This window comes from Pelobates fuscus, chromosome 6 (assembly GCF_036172605.1).
Source record: "Pelobates fuscus isolate aPelFus1 chromosome 6, aPelFus1.pri, whole genome shotgun sequence".
Taxonomy (NCBI): Eukaryota; Metazoa; Chordata; class Amphibia; order Anura; family Pelobatidae; genus Pelobates; species Pelobates fuscus.
In genome coordinates, this window is record NC_086322.1 from 129935462 (window position 1) to 129958119 (window position 22658).

At 39.0% G+C, this 22658-nt stretch overlaps 1 protein-coding gene across 2 annotated transcripts in view; it reads left to right on the forward strand.

Moving 5' to 3' along the window:
• Positions 1-22658, forward strand: part of PRDM5 (PR/SET domain 5) — a 196704-nt gene that overhangs the window by 85384 nt on the left and 88662 nt on the right. Inside the window, exons 8-11 of one of the 2 annotated variants that reach the window (XM_063460038.1) lie at positions 1394-1473; positions 6110-6194; positions 6966-7123; positions 13390-13483. In XM_063460038.1, the coding sequence (XP_063316108.1) occupies positions 1394-1473; positions 6110-6194; positions 6966-7123; positions 13390-13483 (417 nt within the window). The remainder of the gene's footprint in view (positions 1-1393; positions 1474-6109; positions 6195-6965; positions 7124-13389; positions 13484-22658) is intronic. The other variant, XM_063460039.1, reaches the window with a different exon arrangement.

A 22658-nucleotide genomic window follows, 5' to 3' on the forward strand; every position in this document is an offset into this window, starting at 1 on the left:
TGCATTCATTATATACACACACTGTAAATAAATATTCAATTAATATCATTTTTTGGGGATCTAATTTCATTTAGAAATGTACATACACTGCACTCATACACACACACTGCATTCATACACACACACTGCACTCATACATACATACACTGCATTCATACACACACACTGCACTCATACACTGCACTCATACACGCACTGCATTCATACACACACACACTGCATTCATACACACACACTGCATTCATTATATACACACACTGCATTCATTATATACACACACTGTAAATAAATATTCAATTAATATAATTTTTTGGGGATCTAATTTTATTTAGAAATTTACCAGTAGCTGCTGCATTTCCCACCCTAGTCTTATACTCGAGTCAATAAGTTTTCCCAGTTTTTTGGGGTAAAATTAGGGGCCTCGGCTTATACTCGAGTATATACGGTAATTAAAAAGCCATAGATGGTGCAAACATACATTATGGATGGCATCACTACAATATATAACTCTACTGTAACAATAAAGGTGCATATACTGTTATATCTATTATAACGTGCATACTGAAAATTGCTGTAATTATATAATCACTAAATTATATTGGAATCTGGTTGACAATTCACCATATTTCTTTTTAGTGAGTAAACCGCATGTTTAGTTATTTTCATATAGAATGTGAAACTGATTATTTAACATTATTCCCTTATTACTTAAAATGCCTTATAATGAGCTGTAAGAAGAATGTGTTTTACTGGATTGAGTTGAATTAAGCAACTTCTGTGATTTCTTAGTGATTATATTGGTTTTTCCAATGACATTCGGAAGTTAAACATTTTTATTATGTGCATATCCAGACAGCATCAACACCTCTAGAAATGAATCATTTTAAATTAGGATCTGCTTTCAGACAAATTTAATGTGTTTTAATATAGGCTTCGATAAGCATTTGACAATAGATTTTTTTTTCAGTGAGGTCATGCAATATAAGTTAATATAGGGTGTATACCATATGATTCCAATATTAGTCTCTTTAAAACAAAATTACTTGATATTATTTTCAGAGAAGGTTATTCTATTTTCGCAAAAAATTAGACCGCAAATGTTGGCTCGTAAACCAGTTGGCTCTATGCTCATACTTTCATATGAAGTCAATTATGTGAATGTTGGCACCAGACTCTTTGTAATTCTTTAAAGCAGGTTGCATTTACACATATTAAACATGTGGAACACCTACCAAGAGATGCTGTTTTCGGAATAACATATTACCCAAGCACCATACATTTCCCATTTAATAAAAATATATCCGGAAAAATTATATTAATTGGAACCATGTGAAGCATTTTATTCATACTGCTTCTGTGATGGGCATTTGTTGTTTTGTTGTTCTTGTTTCAGGAAACTCTAGGAAGAAGCTGATGTGCTCAGTATGTAATAAGAAATGTTCTTCGTCAATCAACCTTCAAGAGCATCGAAAGGTCAGTTAATAAAAGGTCAGAGATTACCAATATTCTGTCTTCTATAACTCGACACAAAAGGTTTAAATGACACTTTACTTAAGTAATGTTACACGTAAGACATTTGCACTCTAGGAGTAAAGTCATATGCGTCTTTTATCTCAGTTGGATTATTGACCTATAGCCCCTTGTTTCACTAAATGACACATTCATCTTTCCCTTTAAAAATTAAAGTAGTCTATATCTCGGTAAAGATGAGAAAAGATGACTTCTGATTAGGGTTTGCTCTTTTACCATTTGAAAGGCACGTGATGGATTCTGCAGACAAAATAAAATTAAACGTATAAGGTCAGGCTTAACTTGTTATCTGTGAACCTGGAGACACTTACTTATGTGATTTAGTTATCTATGTAATTATATTACTGAATGCATGACTCTTGGGTTTATCCTGGAACTGTTTGGGATTTCATTTCCAGCCAATTCCTGTGCTAGTCTGCCCGATTTTATATTATGTTAAGGGTATCCCAGGCTGATCTGTTACATTTTATGATGGATCAAATTCATGGCTAATTTGGGTAAATTCACAGGTAGATTTGTACAATCCCTTGTACCAGTTAAGGTGGATTTCCCTAAAATATTTTTGCAGTTAGTGCAGTAAAACATGTTTTTTCATAGTAGAAATGTGGTTTTGTTAAATGAACACTCCAAGCACCATAACCACTGCAGTGTGCTGTTTGCATTATGTTGCCAGATGTGCCCTGGAATCCCCCTCCCTCATTTGATGCAGCCAAACCATTTTAGAATGGTTTGACATCTTACCTGGGGTATGGTGGGTGCGATTACCTGCCTCACCAACAGCCAAAAGCTCCTTGATGAGCTAAGCCCTGCAATGCAGGGCTTAACTTATTGGCCAAGAGTAATCCACTCACACTCTCAGCCAGAGATCTGCCTCTTAGTTTAGCTTAGGAGGGCTTAGTTTAGGAGAGCTCATGGAAGGAAGGAGGGCAAAATGGTTTGACTATTTACTCTGTGGGACAGGCAATATAACCACTACAGCACTTTGTTGTGTTTGTGGTGCTTGGAGTGTTCCTTTAAAGTTAGAAACGTTTTAGCAAACAGGTACAGAAATCACACAAAGCATACTTCTTCTATGTGGTGTCTGGTAATATATTAAAACAACTGTCCCCTTAGCAGTGGAAAAATAACTGGTTTGCTTACGCTGTTGCAGTTAGAATCACTGTGGAATATATGAGTGTGTGTTCTGTTTGTTTTTTATTTGTGGATGAATAAAACCTAAAGTACATTAATGCTACCTCTTAAAACTGGGAAGTATGAAATCCGGACAGCAGGTGGGTGCACATATGGAGGCATGCTAATGATGCCACTTACATCACCGGTAATGCACAAAGTAGGCAGTCCTGTCTGGAAAGTGATGTGGCCATCTAGAGGAGGTGATTGGAGTGAATGAATGACAGGTGGATTGATACCCTTCCTTGCTAACACTCCCCCCCCCCCCCCCCCCCTCAGGGCAGACCATGTATAAAGTGCTGTTGAAGTTAGCATTCACCATGGCATCTACTGATGTCGTCATTTTGAACTTGTTTGAGTATCCAACCCATCAGGAACTGCAGAACAGGAGCCTAAAATTGGCAAATAATGTTTTTTACCCCAGTTTATTAAACATATAACCTATTTATGTAAAATAAACTCCAAATCAGGACTGCAGACATAATACATAATCTCCAATTTGAGCAAATTAACCGTGAACAAATAGTCAGGTTTTTTTCCCCATTCATTTCCTCCTATGTCCTCTCACTGCCCTGCAGCAGAGGAATCAACCCAGGAAAAAAGTAAGATGAATACTTTCACAACATGTGTTATTGACCTCCTTACCTTTCCAGCATATTTTGCTGGTTATGATTGATGTAAATTACTCCGTTACTCCTGATTCCACCAGCCTGTAACTGGATCAGTCTAAATGGGTATAAATGGAACATCAATTTCAATGGGAATGCATCAAACCCAGTCTTATAATACTGGTAAACCGTACATAACAATGGGCCAGCAACACATCTATTGGTAAAGGTTGGTGTGAGGGTTGGTTTCACTAAGAAGTTCCTGAGCACTAAAGAGTGTACCATTGACAAAGAACAGCCCTGTATCTTGCATATCTTTCTTGTATATATAACAATTAAATATACCATTTGAGTTGATGGCCTTTATGGTTCCTGATCAGTTAAGCAGAAATCCATTCTTCTATTTTTCTAGTGTCTTACAATCTCCTAATCCATATTTGAAAAGTGAGGAGCTTGTCCATGTTCACAGACAAATAAATGCCATTGCAGATGTTAATAGGTGTTTTGTGAGGGAATGCTAGCATCCTGATGTGTTATGTAAGACTGTAACATCAGTAGTAAATTCAGGGACTCAAAACAGATATTCATCAACTATGCTCCAAAAACACAAGTGTACAACCAACACATGTGGAGTGGAGGCTAGATCGATGTCCAGACCAGCAGGTACAGCATTATGGTGACTTTGATTTTGGAGGCAGGTTATACCATACTGATACATTAAAAATGTGTACACTGTCTATTGTGTGTATATATAGAATGCAGAGCACGAGAGAGTAATTTGCAAGATTTAAGTCCAGTGTTCAGAGGAGAGTGGACATTCCTTTTTCAATTATGCATATAAATAAATGAGATAAAATTGAGTCTAGTGTCACAATAGAGCAATGAAGAAGGGATGTAATATTCAATAATTGATTGATGGAAAGGAGTGGTTATACCTCATATAGATGAAGCTCAAAATCTCGGTGAGGTTAATTCAATATATTTCTACTAGAGAGTGTACCTCCCAAATTTGAAGGCCATGCAGAATGTCAAATACACATTTTGCCAACCAACTGTTCACATGTGCTGATTGATGCAAAGACACTGATGTATGTCCAAGTGATCATGTAGACTAGGGGTGCCCAAAAGGTAGATTCTCCAGTTGTTTGAAAACTTCCACTTCCATGACACTTTGTCATTCTAAAAGCATGCAAAGCATCATGGGAGTTATAGTTCTACAACATCTGAGGATCTACTTTTTGGGAACCCATGCTGTAGACTAAGGCTGAGCAAAAGGTAGAGCCCCCATATTATAGAACAGCAACTGCATACAAGAGCCTATAGAAGGACAAAGCGTAATGGAAGATGAAGCTCTGCAATATCTAGTGATCTACTATTTGCCCTCCTCTTTCTACAATTGAGTGTCCTTTTAAATAACTATTATAGTTCTATTTTTTCTATATAAAATTAAGATTATGCATTTACCGTTATTTACAGTGTTCATTTTGTAGCATTTGTTTTTTATTAGTCAACTAATAAACTTTCCTGTGTTCTTGAAGTGCAGTGCCTATTTCAGTAGATAATCAATGCTGAAACACCTCCCCATCTGTCACTCAGATAGTCAGGAAGGATTTCTTCCGCTCCTGTTAGTTCCAGAAAGCTAGTAGAAGTGGCAGGTGTGCTTGGGCTAGAGAGTTTGAGGTTATTGAGAAGCACCGGAAAACCACATGTGCTTCTGGCTCTAGCATAGAGGCTTCTCAATTCCCTGGCACAGACTGAAAATCCATGTTTGTGAAAGTGGGGAGGGCTTGCAAAGGCTGCAGACAATAGGTCTGCAGCTTTTGCATGCTGTTTTTTCAAATACTCACAAAGAAAACATGCTGATAAAAATTCATACATGTTTCCTTTAAAGGCATGTCTACTAGATAGTTAAAACATTTTTAGTGGAGGGTTCACTACAGGCAATACAGGCATTAAGAAAACCTTTGAGAACACGAGTAAGCATACACCCCAAGCAGACACAATGACGTGCACACACATATACACTCAATCATCCCGACTGAGCAAGTTAATTCAGTGAATCAGAGGAATCCTTGGCTCTATCTCTTGCGGAAAAAACTCTTTGAAGTTAAAAAGCTGTGCAACAAAGCAAATCAATGTTTTCTGATTATTTTGTAGGATTTGTTACAGTAAATAGTAGTTTTTTTTTGCTTTCTTTTCATTAAACCGTATGAACAATGCGTTTTAAGGTTAAACTTGATGGACTTAAGCCTTTTTTTTTTTTTTTTTTACCTAGACAGCTATGTAACTATGTATCACAGATATATTTAGTATTACGTACCTTCTTGTTTGTTCTACACTGCATAATCAATATAAAAATATCACAATTTAACCATTTAAACACCATAAGTATTACAGTTTACCAAATAAAGGGATTAACCTAACTTTTGGTCCTTAAGCGGTTAATTAGAGCATGAATTACATTTTCACCTCATATGTAGTCTAGTAGAACAACAAGACCTCTGGCACTCTTATGAGACTATTTATTTCATACATATAAGTATTGCAGTTGTAGCCATCAGTAAGGCTGGTGATGTCACACATGTTATTAATGTGATTATGTCTAGCTTTTTTTCTTCTTTGTAATTTTCATATAATCATTTATTCAGTGATAATACAATTTTAGATGATGTGTCCTTGAAATAGATATGTTCTAAATAAGCTGAGAAGACACATCTTTGAGTACAGAGAATGTGTCAGCATTAAATACTTGCAGAGTGAGAAAACACATACTTAATTATCATTAAACACTCATTTTGCAGGTTCATGAAATCTTTGAGTGTCAGGATTGTGACAAGAAATTTATTTCAGCAAACCAACTTAGACGGCATATGATAACCCACTCAGGTAAAAAATATTAACTCTGCATGCACTTGTAATTGATTACATCAGAAGTGGCTAAACTTGACACCCTAGATAGTTGTGAACTACTATTCCGATGATGCACAGCTAGTCTACAGGCTGGCTGAGCATCATGGGAAAAACCAAACCGCTTAAATGTGAAGAATAGCTCACTACCATCTTAGATTTGAAAGAGGACAAAATAACATTTGAGCCAAAAAAAGTGTTATTTTTCCCCCCAACAATTTTGGACATTTAATAGATCCGTTGTTGAAAGTGTTATTGAAGATCAATTAAAAATCCCATTAGCAAGCTTGTGAGATGTTCACATGTTCTTATTCCAAATCTGGGTATTTTTTTTTTGTAATCGGATATTTAGTCATGCAAGTAATTTTTGTCATATTTGCACTTCTTGGGATTATAGAAAAATATTTTGGAGCGTTAAAGACTTTTGATTAGTTTTATTTACCATAAAAAGCCTTGCATGTCTTCAAATTCATAATCTTGAAACTAACCTTCTTTGAAGTCATTTCTTCTTTTGATTTAAGCCAATTAACACAATTTGGAGTTTTGAAAGATTATTGCGAAGAATGTCTAGATACAGTATTTTCAAATGCTCATCCTTTATGAACTGCCATAAAGGGTTTTTTTTATGGTTAAATCTTATTTGGACTGACTTAAATGCAACAATCTCTGCGGAGATGACTTTATTTGCTTTTCATCTTCTACTTCCCCTAAAATAACAGGAGATTAAATGTCCCCAATCATTTTCTACAGAAAAGCGCCCCTACACCTGTGAGGTTTGCTGTAAGTCCTTCAAACGACTTGATCAAGTGACCGCACACAAAATTATACACAGCGAAGACAAACCTTACCAGTGCAAGCTCTGTGGAAAGGGATTTGCCCACAGAAATGTTTACAAGAATCATAAAAAGGTAAAACGCGATCATGGGGAAAAAAGGAAAACACAACTCCCACCCCACAAACACACCTATATAATCACCTATACTTTTTGTTTGTTTTATACACTTCATAATTTCAATTAAGTGGACTGTCTATCTTCAACATACCGGTTGCTTATTAACATTGAATTAACTGGCAGGACTGCATACGTGTTATTTTATTTGTTACAGCTCAATTTTATAAGCACTATATCAGTATGTATTCCATTCAATTGCATGATTGCATCCGCCTAGAGTTCATAACTGTTTTTATTATTATCATCATTACTATTTATGACATTTTTATAAATTGCCAACGTATTCCACAGAGCTGTAACATTTAGGGAATGTAGACAGAACGATCTACAGATATGAATCGGCCTTAGTTTAATCTGGATTTCAGCTGGACAAAACGCCACCAGGCGGCTGAAATCTGAACCAAATTAATTAAATCCAGGCTTGGAAGATTCAAATCCAGGCCCAGATTAAAAAAAGAATCTGAACTATATGCCCGCTGGCAGCACTAGCAGACAGCGAGCATATAGATAAACAAAAACAAAAAACCTCTTGGCGGAGCAGTGGTTAATTGTATGGCAGCAGGTCTGTGTTTGCTAGACAGCTACCACATTGAAAATAGTTTTTTTTTTTTTATTACATCAGTCATTCAAAATCCTTTGGGGGTCAATAATGCCTTCATATTACTATAATGGAAGTATTTTACCTCCATATCTACTAAATGTTTATATCTAGTGACTAGGCAGTCATTGGTACCCAGTTGCTAGAAAAGGTTCCATGGGCATCAGGTTGTGCCTATTGTTATATTCAAAGAAGAGAACCTAGTATTCCCCTTGGCCCCACCTTTTAGCACGGGGCTCTAATAATAGTGGTGGGGGCCATAATAATAATAGTAATATTTCCCCTTCTGGCCTCACCCATAGGTGATATAAAGAGCAATTTCCTCAATCCCCTATTGACCCCCAATAAAAATAAATTAACATTACCTACCCCCCTCATCCGAATAATAGTGGGAATGTAATTAAACTAATACATGTTGAAAAAAATATATATACTTACCAAGTTGTCTTTATTCTAATTCATCTTATCTTGAGCCCCAAAAAAGGCCAAAATAAAATCCAGAATGGAGCAGTTTAAAATAAAAAATAAAATTAAAAAAAATGGCCTGAAAAAAGAAATCCTGAGAAAAATAAAAACTGCACAGCAATGAAACATAATCCATCTTTTTGCATGGAGGGCTTGCTGCAGACTGAAACTTCCCCACGCTATTACAGCTACCGCAAAGGGTGGAAACATTCCCCACACTTTGCAATATAAGTAGGAGTGCTCTGATTGGTTGGCTAGTAAGATGACCAATGAGAGTGCTCTCGGAAGTTGAAAGACACATGCAACACTCCAGGACAATGAAGGTAAGTTTATTCGTGGGTTCACCACCTCACAAGAAAAAATGTGCGACATTTCAGCTCAGCAGAGCCTTAATCATGCTAAATGATGCATGATTAAGGCTCTGCTGAGCCGAAACGTTGCACATTTTTTCTTGAGGTGGTGAACCCATGAATAAACTTACCTTCATTGTCCTGGAGTGTTGCATGTGTCTTTCGACTTCAGAGATTAAATTGGTAAATTCAGCGGTGTCCATCCTTCACACGGAGCACCTCCTGATGGAAGGTCGGAGCATCCATGCGGAAATAGTTTGCAGGGTTCACTGTTTCTGCAATGAGAGTGCTCTGACAGCCAAGTCTTGAGGGAAGTATTACTTCTCTCGAACCCTGATTTAAAGTAAACATGTCAACAAGTCATAGCTAGTTTATTGGGTATGTAAAAATAACCAAAACATAATGTAAGCAATTTTACTACAGGATAAAGAGAAAGTATCAATTAGAAATCTAGTATCAGTACATACACAGTGATGATGTATTGCTCTGGGGAAAATGTGATCCAGCTAATCCCATAAATGAAATGGCTACATTTAAAATAATACTTTGTTTGACCTACACATTGGCTGTTTTTGAATTTTTGTTTATATTATGCAAACTAAATCCAAGCATTATTATGGTTACATGGATGATTTCAAAGTGCACATCATCAATACTTTTTGCATACAGACTCATATTTTTTTTTTTTTATAAAGGAAGTTTTTTTGCCTAGAGCCACTAAAGATGCAGTTACACAATTTAGATCTGTTCCGCACATCCAATTAATTTCCATCCATGTTATTTTTTCTCTCATTTGCTTTGATCCTCATTAAAAATCCATTTGCCATTTCCTAAACCTACGGTGTACCTCTTTATTGCCCTCGTTATAATGCATAAGTTCCCATGTGGATAATAAATGGACCGTTGTATGTGGTAATTTCTGTAACTTGCTTATGACGGATGATAATTGTTTTCTCGTGTAGCCTGTATCTGTCTATTGCTTTGTACACTGGTTGTTTGCAACATATCCAACAGCTGTCTAAAGATAGGTCTGCATAAAATGATGTGGGTAGTTTAATTTCTGGTATGCAGAGCTTTGCTTTTGTCTGTGATATGGAATTGGTTCAAGTTTCGTCATTGGATCGTGCTGTATACCATATGGGAAATATATGATTGTTTGATTCATCTTTCATAGCAATAGTCATAAATCATGTCCATGTTAGTGTTATTCGTAAGACAGAAAGCTCTTTAAGTGAAGCATTCGTTAATGTGTGCACTGTACACAAACCTACAGAATGTTTTCTAGCCCAACTGGAATCTGGATACACTTACAGCGAATTGATTGGGTTTCTTCCAAACATGTTAACTTATAGAAACGGCACACATGCCTTTCAAGGTGTAAATTAGTTATAATTTGTTTAAGGAAAACTGATCCTTTTAAACATTTCAGAAGCACAAAGCACCTTACTGATATTTTAACCCTGTCCCGATATACATACCAGCTATCAATTAACAAATCTTGAACAGATTGTATAGAACAGTATCAAATATTTTAGCCCTCTATATTGTATGACAAGTTGTTAACTATATTAACACCATCTTAATTGTCATGCAAGTACATATCTCGGAAGTGTCCTCCTTTAGTAGAGAAAGTTCCTCTTCACCTCCCAAAACTTGCCTATTTTTCACCCAATTATTTCTGTTTAATTATAGTTAGAATTTTTGTTTTTATTTTAACAGTGATCCAACTGAAATAAATCTCAAAGGAGTGGGTCTTTATACTATTGTAAATGTGTTTAGGCATTAGTTGACTAAATTAAATGTTGTATTCCTATGCTAAGTGACTTTTTCCTACAGTCATATGAAGAGGTCCAACTGTCATAGAAAAATATGGTGGTTATTACTATTATTATTTATAAATCCCAAACATATGCTGCGGGTATACAGGGCTCAACATTTCTACTTGGCAGTAGACATTAGTGAGTAAACATTTAGACTTTGCGAGTAGATATCCACTCCCAAATTAATGAGTATTTTGTACATGGTTTAGAAGTTCATGAGATGTACATGAACCACGGATATTTAGCTACCTACTATCCCAAATCCCTATGTACATTTAAATAACAGTTAGTTTAGTAAAACTGACATGGCCATAGAAGTGTAAGCTCACCTGCCAACATCAAGACAAACCTCTTAGGTGGGTCCTTTACAAACAACTCAACTTGCTGCTTTCAGCAAAAAAAGGCAAAATCTCAAGTTAGACAGAAAATAATATTCTTGTGAACCTAATAAACCTCAACCTTCCCAAAATTGCATATACATGTTTTTACTTTCATTTACAATGAAAACTAAATTTAGTCAATGAAATCCTCACACAAAGCCATTCATTTTCATATTCCAGGAATAATTACCAACCTGCAGATAAATGGATTTCTGTGCTGTGAACTAATTGCACTCGCTTAATGTCTGCAATTGTGATGAAAATGGCAGCTCTCCAACTAATTCTAAATAGTAAATTAAGTTTCAATGGATCATACCATTCCTACAGCTGTGGCTGGGGGTGAAATTAATGCGTGCTCTTAATTCATTAGCATTGCAGGGATTAATAACAATTGTTGAAGATTTTTTTAACACATTAATTTTAACGCTAGGATTGAACGGTATTTACTGTGTGTGGGTATTATACTAAAATGCAGACATTCTTTTTACATTCTGCAGTATGTGATTATGGTGATTATTATGATCATGAATCCCTTTTGCACACAGGCTCATATTTTTTTAAATTGTTTTTTTTATATAAAGGAAGTTCTTGCCTAGAGCCACCAAGTGTGCAGTTAAACACCTTATAATATTATGGTGCACTGCTGGTAATGTCATGGGGGGAGGGGGGGGGGCTTACAAATTGTATAAGCAGGCCATCTTTTTTTATCTAATGTCACATATATAAAATATACAAATAGTGCAGACTGAAATACTACAATTCTGTATAAAAAAAATAAACTAGTTAATATGTGGATAAGTGGATGAACAACTCCTATTGATAAAAAGGAAGAAAGAAAGTACTGACCAATCATAAGACACAGCCTAGACTCCGCTGTATGATTGCATTTGTTGTACCTACTCCTTGATAGGAGAAAAAAAGAACCCCAGATCTTTCAATGAAACTTCAGTTTTCCACTAGATGACTGCAGTTCCCATCCGTGCCACAGCACTATCTTGGTTCTATAATGTGAACACAAAAACATAAGGACAAGAGAAGGCTAAATGGTGATAAAAGCAGTAATGTTTACTAAAACGGGATAAAGTGCTTACATGTTGGGACTTAAACTGACGCAGATTAAAAGGCATTACAGTTTTCCTATATCTAGCAGTGCAATGTTGGGCTCCAGTCCCCGCATCCTGGGTTTGTTCCCTGGCTTTTGTAGATAACATGGAACTGTCCCAAGACCATATAGTACTCATCAGACTTGCTTGTTCTATGCTAAGAACACTCGGATGCTCAGCACTTAGGGGAGCTGGCCAGCATACTTTGCATGTCCCCTTCTGTGGGTCTGTTGTGTGTGTGATGTCAGAGATGCAAATTTAATCGTTGGAATGCCCCCTTAAGATCCACCCATATCCATCCCGATTTCATACCTCCTATGTTGGGAGGTATTGTTATCAAGAGTTTAGGACAAGAATAGCATTGCTGCAAGTTTTATGCCAGCTGTGAGACATACTCTATTGTTTATAAAACTATCCATACATTCTTTACTAAAGCAAAACTCTGACATTAGGAATACAAACATGTTTTTACATGTCCGTGTAGCCACCACTCCTCCCTTTCGGGAATAATCAGTACTGATGATCTTAGGCAATCCAATGATTCCCCATAGTGAAGAATGAAGCGCTGGGGTTTAGTGTGCTCTGACAATCCGCATGTCCTCATCATTCAATGCATCTCTGTGTGCAACATTTGACGTCTCCATTCAGAGAAACGTGGAAACAAATAATGTCGTAGAGGCCTAATTTAAAAAAGATTGCAGGACCACAACCAGGAAAACCCTGCTAAAGTAAAAAAAAAAAAAAAAAAAGCAGTGCTTACACTGCTCGACCTGCAGGGACCAACTCTTTTCACCAGGAAAACCCTCTAGTGGCTGCTAAAGTAAAAAAAAAAAAAAAAAAAAAAGCAGTGCTTACACTGCTCGACCTGCAGGGACCAACTCTTTTCCCCAGAACCACTACATTAAGCTGTAATGATTCTAGTGGTCTCTTTAAATGAGAATTGGTCTGGTTAGATGGTCTATTTAAATGATAATTGGGGCTTTTGCATATTACAGAGAATAATTATGATTTAGTGTCTGGAGCAAGTAATCAATACCCTCCTTATTTATTTCATGAACCCACTCTATGCCAACTCCATAGAATATTTAGCAGAATAACATCAACTGCCAAAGCTGGATCAGTTGTTTTGTAAAGTGAAAAATGTAAACCTCTCTGTGGATTTATAGAGACAGTACACACCATGTGAATAAAAATATTATCCAGTAGAATTTAGGAGAGACAAAAATACAAATGAATAACATTTGAATGACCCGTTGGTGTTCTTTGTGAAATAAGTATAAATGCATGTATTTGTGTTCATGAGATACTGAGCTTTGTTTACCACACTGTACTTGTAGAATGTGCTTTTATTAATACCTATGCACCAGTTATATGTTCAGGCTTTTTGATTCAATGTTTTTTAATAGTTTTTGGCAATCCTGTTTTAGTATGATTTAATAGAATTATTCGAATTAGTCCTAACTGATTGCCACTGTCATTCACTGTGATGGTTTCCCCCTCATACAGACCCATTCTGAAGAGAGACCCTTCCAGTGCGAGGAATGCAAAGCACTGTTCCGCACACCATTCTCTTTGCAGAGACACCTTCTGATACATAACAGTAAGTGCCTACTTTATTGGTCATTTCTATGTGTATATGTCCTGTTCTGCTAACCTGAGAGGAGCTATCCTTCTCATTTTTTAACATTTAAGTGGTCCTCCAGTGGCTGGTAAAATTATAAATTACAGGGGGAAAAAATATAAATAATGCTGTACAATTGTAGATTATGCTAGCTTTAGTGTACCTATAATCTTAATTTTATTAATGACAGGAGGCGAGTATTTGCTTAAGTCTCTCTTTACTAGAACTCCACAGCAGCACAGAAAAAACAACCAATCAGAAAAAAGTTAGGTACTATAAAACTCCTCTCCCCATGCTTCATTTCCTCTTTCAAGCTGCGACAAAACAGAATAAAAGGCAGAGAACATCATGGGGAAGAAACGAAGTCCTAGATACGATGAAATAACGACGTCCACCATCCGAGAGTAACCGTCAAACTAGATAGTGTTGAGGGACTGTAAACTGAAACGAGAGAAAAAACAGAATCGAACAGGTTGATTATCCAATGAAATGTACTCTAAATAAACATGCAGGTACCCAATGTAGCAACCAAATTAACCTTAATATGTAGATATCCCAACCTACTTATGAAAAAACAGACATAAGAAACAAGTGAGAGGTAGCAGAGACAACAAACAGAGTTGCATACGTACCTGATAATCCAAACTATAACATAAAACAAGGGAGGGGCAAGAATGGGTGGGAAATACTCGCCTCCTGTCATTAATAAAATTAAGATTATAGGTACACTAAAGCTAGCATAATCTACAATTTTATAACATGACAGGAGGCTTCGTATTTGCTGTTTCAAAGCTCAGTTCACCAATCCAACGCTGTTTGTGTCGCTGGTATCAATTCCAGGAAATATCAGAGTAATCCTAATTGGATATTCCGAGTACGATAAACGACAGCAGACGGATCAAAGAAGATGCCAGCCGACGAAGCATCTCAAATACGGAAAAAAAGTACCATCCGCTGGTAAATCCATTGTACGTGGTGTTGCGACCCGTTTCCTAGCGGTCGGTTGATGAGCCGGCCAGCTGACCTATTAGTCATATTCCCGTAGAGATGTCATATCAAAGGTCAATCTCGGACTTAGGGTCGCGAGAAGAAACAGCCACCATGTCTTAACTCATGATCCGTAAGGCGACTTCTCCGATCGTGCCAGGGTCATTCGGTGATGCGGCCCTGCAGGTAGATCTCCAATCTCAAGGAATGCGCCTAAGTCCACCACCAAAATCGCAACAGCAAACCGAGGAGGATCTTCCATTCCTTCCTGTCTTACCCGGTGAGATGTCTCATCCGAGAATAAATTCATAATGCAGGCAAGAGTGTGGCCAAACCAGCCGTATTCTAAGTGATCCCAATATTCCAAATGGACTGTGCAATCCTCGGACACAGCAGAGAAAAGACTCCAAAGAACGTCCATTCAAGGTTCCGAACTGAACTTGTGTGGAGGAAACGGTGGTCGACTACTCTGGGAATAGTGATATGGGAAAAGCAAACCGGAACGCAGATTTCCATCCAGAAAATGCCCTCGTCCAAGAGTGAAAGATGTCTGTGTAGGAGTCGGGGCACATCAGGCACCTCCCTAAAGTCTCGTATGTCTCCTCGACAGTAGGTGAAAAGTAGGTTAGCGCGAATCCAACCAAACGGCTCCCGTTAGGGATAAATAGAGCAGAGACGGAGGGTCCTCCATCTCCGAACCATGTCCACCAGGTACGCGCTCCGAGGAGACAGGGCAGTCCTGCCATCTTAACCCAAGGTCTCACCATGTTGTCAATATGTACAGTTTTACCTTCAGATCAGGTAACAGTCCTCCTTAATCTTGTCACCCGAGCAAGGCAGTGCCCCTTTGCTCCATGAAGGCCTCCGTATCTCCTGACATGGGAGAACTGTCTTGCAGTTTGTTCGTAATGGACTGGATATCCAAAACAGAAAGAAATTCTCTGTATTATATCGTGCAGAATATACCAAAAAAACTGCACACTCGTAATACCGGAGGACCATCCTTTAGCCGCACCATCTCCAGGAGCGTGCGTAAATAAGTGGGAGTCTCCCCCCGTTATACCTCTGTGAGTATTTCTCGCGTGTTACAGTGGTCAGGATCCAATAGGTCCATTACCGGAGATAGAATAGAGGGATCCCGTCTAAAAATGTATATATCGCATGACCAGGCAGTCCTCTAGAACGAAGTCCGTAGCATGGATGTTAGCTCTAATTGAATGCAGGAGGGACGCCCGTCTATGCAGTCCTCAAAGACTTGCACAGGTACAAGCCTGTGTGATGAACAAATGGGGCGTCGAGTGTATGAGAGAGCCGCACTCTCTACTAATGAGATCGCATACCGCAACACGACCGGGTGCTAGCCCGAGTGGGCCGCACCCTAATAACCAACAGCAGAGTCTACCTCTGTGACCGGTTCTCTCTATGAGAATGTGTCCTCCCACCTGTCCTCTGTATCCAGTCCAGTATCTGGTTGAGGTCGAGGGAGGGGTTGCGCCCTCTAAAACAAATCAGTATCTGGTTCTGTATATGAGAGGGATACGTCCTCTGTTCCTGAAAATAAATCTACTCGGATCGAGGTGATGGAGGGCCGCACCCTCCTGTGATGCAAACTAGAGTCCCTAGAGACTCAAGGTGACTAAACTGCAGGGCACACCTCTTATAAATGTCAGCATAAGGCTGAGGGCAATCTTCGGAAACAACGATGGAAAACTATCAACCGACTATCCGGATCCCGTGCGCGCGCGCGGGGTCCAGGTAGACCATTGGTAGTCTGAGGAAAGCTGGAGACGTTCTCCGCAATCCACGAGTGCCCGGGAGGTCGGAGGAGGTCAAATCAGGCCTCGCGACGACCCGAGCAAAAAGGAAAAGGAAGTCATGAAAAAACAAAGGCAACAATTAACGAAGATAAGAGAAAGAAGCACCAATTCTATCTCAGATAGAAGGCAAATAGCAGGCCGGAAGGTGACAAAAGTAAATCCCACTGGACAGGGCCAGGAGCGAAACCAACGTGGGAAAAAAACTACCGACACCTATAAGGATTCCGGGAGGCAGATACGGAGTAGCTGGCAAAGACAAGGAAAAACACGCTATCTCCTGAAGGGTCTGGGTATCGGTCCTTGGAGACGTGCCGTCGCCGGTTTGGAGTAAACCGTGGGTGTGTCCGGGGTCTTATAAGAAACTTGACCTACAGGCATGAGGTTTAGGGCCTTCACCCTTCCCACCATATTCAGATGGCGGTAAACTGGTGTCCACTTGAACATTATGGCAATGGTGTTGGTCTGGACACCTGCCTATCTCCATGTCACTGTCGGCCACTGGGGTTTCCTCAGTGATATTCCCCCAGGCCTGCGGCCAAAAGGGGGTTCGGTACCAATAGTGCAGGCCCATGAGTAGGCCAAAGGAACGGACACAGAATGGCTAGCCAAACAAATAGGCACGGACATAGCAGGGCATTCAAGTAGGTACCGACCTAGCAGGCCATTCAATGGGGCACAGACATAGCAGGCCGTTTAAATGGGCACGGACCGAGCAGGCCGTTTAAATGGGCACAGACCTAGCAGGCCGTTTTAATGGGCACAGGCATGACAAGCCGTTTAATGGGCACAGACATAGCAGGCCGTTTTAATGGGCACATACATGGTAGGCCTTTCTTATGGGCACAGACATAGCAGGCCGTTCTTATGGGCACAGACATAGCAGGCCGTTCTTATGGGCACAGACATAGCAGGCCGTTCTTATGGGCACAGACATAGCAGGCCGTTCTTATGGGCACAGACATAGCAGACCGTTCTTATGGGCACAGACATAGCAGGCCGTTCTTATGGGCACAGACATAGCAGGCCGTTCTTATGGGCACAGACATAGCAGGCCAATCTTATGGGCACAGACATAGCAGGCCAATCTTATGGGCACAGACATAGCAGGCCAATCTTATGGGCACAGACATAGCAGGCCAATCTTATGGGCACAGAAATAGCAGGCCAATCTTATGGGCACAGACATAGCAGGCCAATCAATGGGTGGTGTATTACCAGTATATTATTATTATCATGTATTTATATAGCGCCTTCCAGTTCCGTAGCGCTTTACAAAGTGTATTGAACGAGTAACGGGGGCCTCTGAGTTCGGGTAGAGGTCCCTAAAAATAGTACATCCTCATGGCATCCTGTGACATAGGACCCTTATACACCAACCCTTAGACATCGTGGTGCCGTGTGAGTAACCCGAACCGGGACTGGCAGCCCCTAAATGCCCAGCAGGCAAACAGTGGAATGCCAGCTGTAGTGGGTTTAAGCGGAAGTTGTCCCAGTGACCCTCATGTCAATGAATGTAAGATACGCTGAGCGATACTCTCCTTAAACTGGGAATCGGTATGCACATGCCCACACAGGTCCGTTTGACATTTCTTAGCATCATCATAGGTTACCATCATATCACCTTTGTAACCATGTATAGTAACAGCGTAGACCGGTCTCCCATACCAGGTAGTCAGAGCCCGGTCCAGGCATGCTTATATGTGCCGTGGACAGGGAATCCATACCAGAGTAGACTCATCTGATTCCTCATAACTGGGCCAGAAAAATATATACTGAGAAGCACACGAATCCTAGAATAGCTGGCGCCGTGTACGCCATGTACAGAGACCTGAACTGAGTTTCCAATAAACCTGTAAGTCGCAGTAATCGTATATATCCTGATAGCAGAACTCGCAGTAATCTGCGATATACCCTGTCAGCCAGACACACAGCAAATTGAGCGACATAATAGGTCCTGGTCCACCATGCGATAATGGGCCAGGCGTCGGCCCTGACACAGTAGCTATGGTGCATGTAGGGTACAGGCTCCCATAGGAAGTAAGCGTATGGAGTACGCCCACAGCGACAAAAAACAGAAAAAGCCTGTGCCACAGACAGAGCAGTACATGGATACTGCCTATAGGCATGTACTCCAACCCAGTAAAATAAATCTAAATCTATACATCTATACACACATGCACACACACAAATCTACATATATACCAAAAACATACACCCACATATACATACATCAACCTGGACATAAAATCTCATGGGAAAACTGTCACTACATTGTCCCTTAAACAGAAGGTGCAAACACAAGCTGTATGCAGTCACCTAATGAAAAAAACAAACTGACATGCAGCATGGTAACTGAAACGGGTGGAGGCAGACCTCCAACGTGCCAAGTAATGAAGTGTACCGACGGGGGAGGGGCCGAGAGCAGGTGCACTCTCTCCCGGTCGGACTCTCCCCCGCCCGGTCGGACACACGAGGTCCGCGGGCGGAGGCGGCCGCGGAGAGCGGCCACGAGGGAAAGAAGATCCGGCCGCTGGGTACTTCGGGAGCGCACACGAGTACCCCCGCGGCCGGCAAAGTACATGGGACCGCCGGAGATGAAATCCGCGGTCCCGGAGCTCGGGGGTCGAAGGAGGCAGATGAAGTAAGCCTCCTGAAGCCCCCGAGCGGCACACACACCGCCAGGAAAAGGCGGAAGCACATAGCATTAAAAATGAGGATACATTATCCAAGGGAAAACGGACAGGGGGGGGGGGGGGCACAAGTCCAAGAAAAGAACAGTAAGGACCCCAAAGACCCCCCACAAATATATAGGGAACTACAGCGAAGTTGCAGGGACAAAGAAAACACATAAGATATAAAACAGCATGATTGGAACAAATCCAGCAAGGGCAGAAAAAGTAAATACCTGAGAATAAAATCTCACATGAAAATAAATAAATAAACGGATTACTGAAGAGAAATATATCTATGACAAAATACCAGCAACCTACAAAATAGAATCTAAAATACTGAATATAAGCAATAAAATCCCAAAGCCACCCACTATAAGCAGGAGGCAGTGGTACTCTGACCTGTACTGTCTGCAGAGCAGCAAAGAAAGAGGAAATGAAGCATGGGGAGAGGAGTTTTATAGTACCTAACTTTTTTCTGATTGGTTGTTTTTTCTGTGCTGCTGTGGAGTTCTAGTAAAGAGAGACTTAAGCAAATACGAAGCCTCCTGTCATGTTATAAAATTTAAAAACATTTGAATGATATAACAGGGTATATCCTCTACTAGTGTATACACACTTTGAACCTTGGACATTTGCATGTTAAACTAGAAGTGTCTTGACATACTAGTATTTTTGTTGGGGGATTTAATGGCAAAGTCACATTTTATTTAAATAATGGCAATAGAAAATTGCATACCACACCAGTCATTATTTTAAAATGATTCAGAAGTTATTTAGAATGTATTTTTCTAATGTAGTTCAAAGGTACAATCTCCTAAAGTTGTTACGGGGCAGGAGTGTCTGGGCAGTGTCTTACCATCAGCGTAATTTCACATTTGGGCCCTGACAATTGGCACCTATGCCTCTCGGCTTCCTTCTTTTCTGCGCTATTTTTCATTATGGCCTTGATGCTTAAATCTGCACTCATATCATCCCTATCAATGCTGAATTTATACCTCCTAAGAATCCCTATTTTGGGACCAAAGCGATCTATCTTTTCTATCCTAATGTCCCTTTTGTAGGAGATCAATATTTTTTGTGTGTCCGAAATTCACTGCCATAATACTCACAGTAATATGTCTAACCTAAAATGAATTTCAAAATTAGTCTTAAGATAAAATAGATTGTTCTTATTTTAAACTACATTTTAGTTGCATACATTTTTAGTAAGTCAACTTAAATTTCTCAAAAATACCCCCACTCATACTTGTAAAATGAAAATGTTCCTCAATGTCCATTTGAAATATTGGGAGGCATGTGAACATAGTGTCTCTGTATGAATAATATGTAATTAGAAGTTTGTTGCATTTTTCATTAAAAAAAAGGAATGCTGTAATGACTATATAAATATACTATGTTAGAAAGAATGTCAGAAAAATTACAGGGCAGGCTTTTTTCTTAAAATTCATATTTAGAAATATGCCAAAACTCTTCGCATTAGTAGTATCTTCAAAAGTCAAGGCTATGTTAGGAAATGGCAGTCTGACAAGAATAATAATTTGTATCTCAACGTGCCAGTGGGAAATAAAATAAGAAAATATTGGGAACCTTCCCTTTTTAATAATCATAATTAAAACAAATAATTCTGCAGTTACTTATTTAATATTGTCTTTTTCCCATAATTGTAACCTATAAATACATTTATTTGCTGCCCTACAAATAACTATCAAAACAGACCTCGTGTTATGGTTTCTGTAGCTGGAACCAACAAATACACAGTTTCTTAGGAGCTATTTCCAATGGAACAATGCTCAGAGATTACTCCTGTTTTAAGAAAGTTTAAGAAAGTATTTATAAAGAGGCGAGTGAAACATGTGCTATGGGAAAATAATGAAATTGAGGGGTTTTAAAGACATTATAGAAAAAAACAAACAAATGAAGATTAAGTTGTTTATGAACATCTCCATAATCACAATATTACACTATTCCTACAATATATGCTACAGCTTGATGTATCATGTATGTTATTTATGTATTTTCTAAAATTCTGTTTCTTTAATCTTACATAATTATCCCAGTCTGTCCAAGATAATAGGAATTCGAGGAACACTTATGGATCAGGAATACAAACATGTATTCTAGACCCTGTAGTGTTAAAACCACCATTTACGTGGCTTGTCTCCCATAAAAGCTAAGAAAACTTACCTTATTTCCAGTTCTGTACCGGTCCTTCAGCACTGCACTGCCCTGACCCTGATCTGCCTGCTTGGCTGACATCATCAGAATTGATAATCTCAGCCAATCCATTACTTTCCCATAGGAAAAGCATTGGGTTGTCTGAGATCAGCAAAGAGCCGTGGCAGGGGCTAAACCAAATGCCGACTTGGATAATCAGCATCTCCCCATAGAGATGTATTGAATCAATGCATCTCTATGGACAAATTTCAGCGTCTCCATACAGAGCTGAGGAGTGGCAACTGAAGGTTTCTCTATGGAGAAATGTAAACACTGCCTTATCTCTGAAAAGGCAGTGTTTACAGCAAAAATGTGTCAGGGACTGACTATACTCAGCAGAACAACTATTGTCCATTTAAACTGCAGAGCAGAAGCCTATCTTTTGTTAAAACCGACTCTATCCATTTACTGATATGCCAGGAGAAGAGCTTAGGAGATAAACAGTCATGATTATTCACTAAAGTGAGAACTCAAAAATGGAAGTGGCTGCTTGAACTACCTCCTTTACTTAATGGGAGATTTAAATTAAAATGCTGGCAGCAGAGTAGAGGTCACAGGGGGTTTAAACAGTGACCGTGAAGATACTGCTCAGGGACTGTAGGGGCTTTCCAAAGACACAGCACAGAAACAAGAAAGGGTAGGTAATTGTCACTAAGATACATAGGTTCGCATAGTCTATTTTTAATATCAAAGTTTATTTATCAACGCACAGACATCATAAAATGTTATTTATTTCCAGATTCTTTTAAATAAATTGAGGGTTTATTTGTCCCATACTGTACAGCATCAACCGGTTTATGGTCAATGTCACCTTTGTCATGTCTTTGTCATGTTCTTGGTACAGATGTCCATGAACATCAAAACTTTGATCCTGGTTGTAATAAAATTCTGCATACATCTGAAAGGAAGTTAAGCTGTATCACATATTTGGTTATTGTTTTTCCTGCTAGTGTAATTAGCATAGCAACATTTTTGTTAGTATATTATTTACCCTGCTAAAGCTAGGGCCTCTATAAGAAAGAATTTGTTTTCAGCCAACACACTTATTGACAATCTGTTAATTACTGTCTCTAGAAAAGGGGGAAAAAGCTGAAATAATTTTAACTGATAAAAACAAGCTAGTAGCATCTTGAAGATGACACTTGTATTTAATGTGTTCATTTATTTATTGCATGAATGTGCAGAGTAAGTGTGTGTGTGTGTGTGTGTGTGTTTATATTTATATTACTTGTATTATATTTGATACTATATATAACATGGACATTAAAATTCTATAGGGCTTGTAAAGTGTTATAGATGTACTTGGGAATATTTACATTAAAGGTGTTATATTTTGTTTACTTCTATGGTGTAAATTCACCAGTAAACTTAATTACTTTGTGCCTTTTACATGTAGTCATCAAAGTATGTAACAAACCTCACTGTTTAATGCATGTGTCCAGCAGCGTAATAGAGAGAGACATG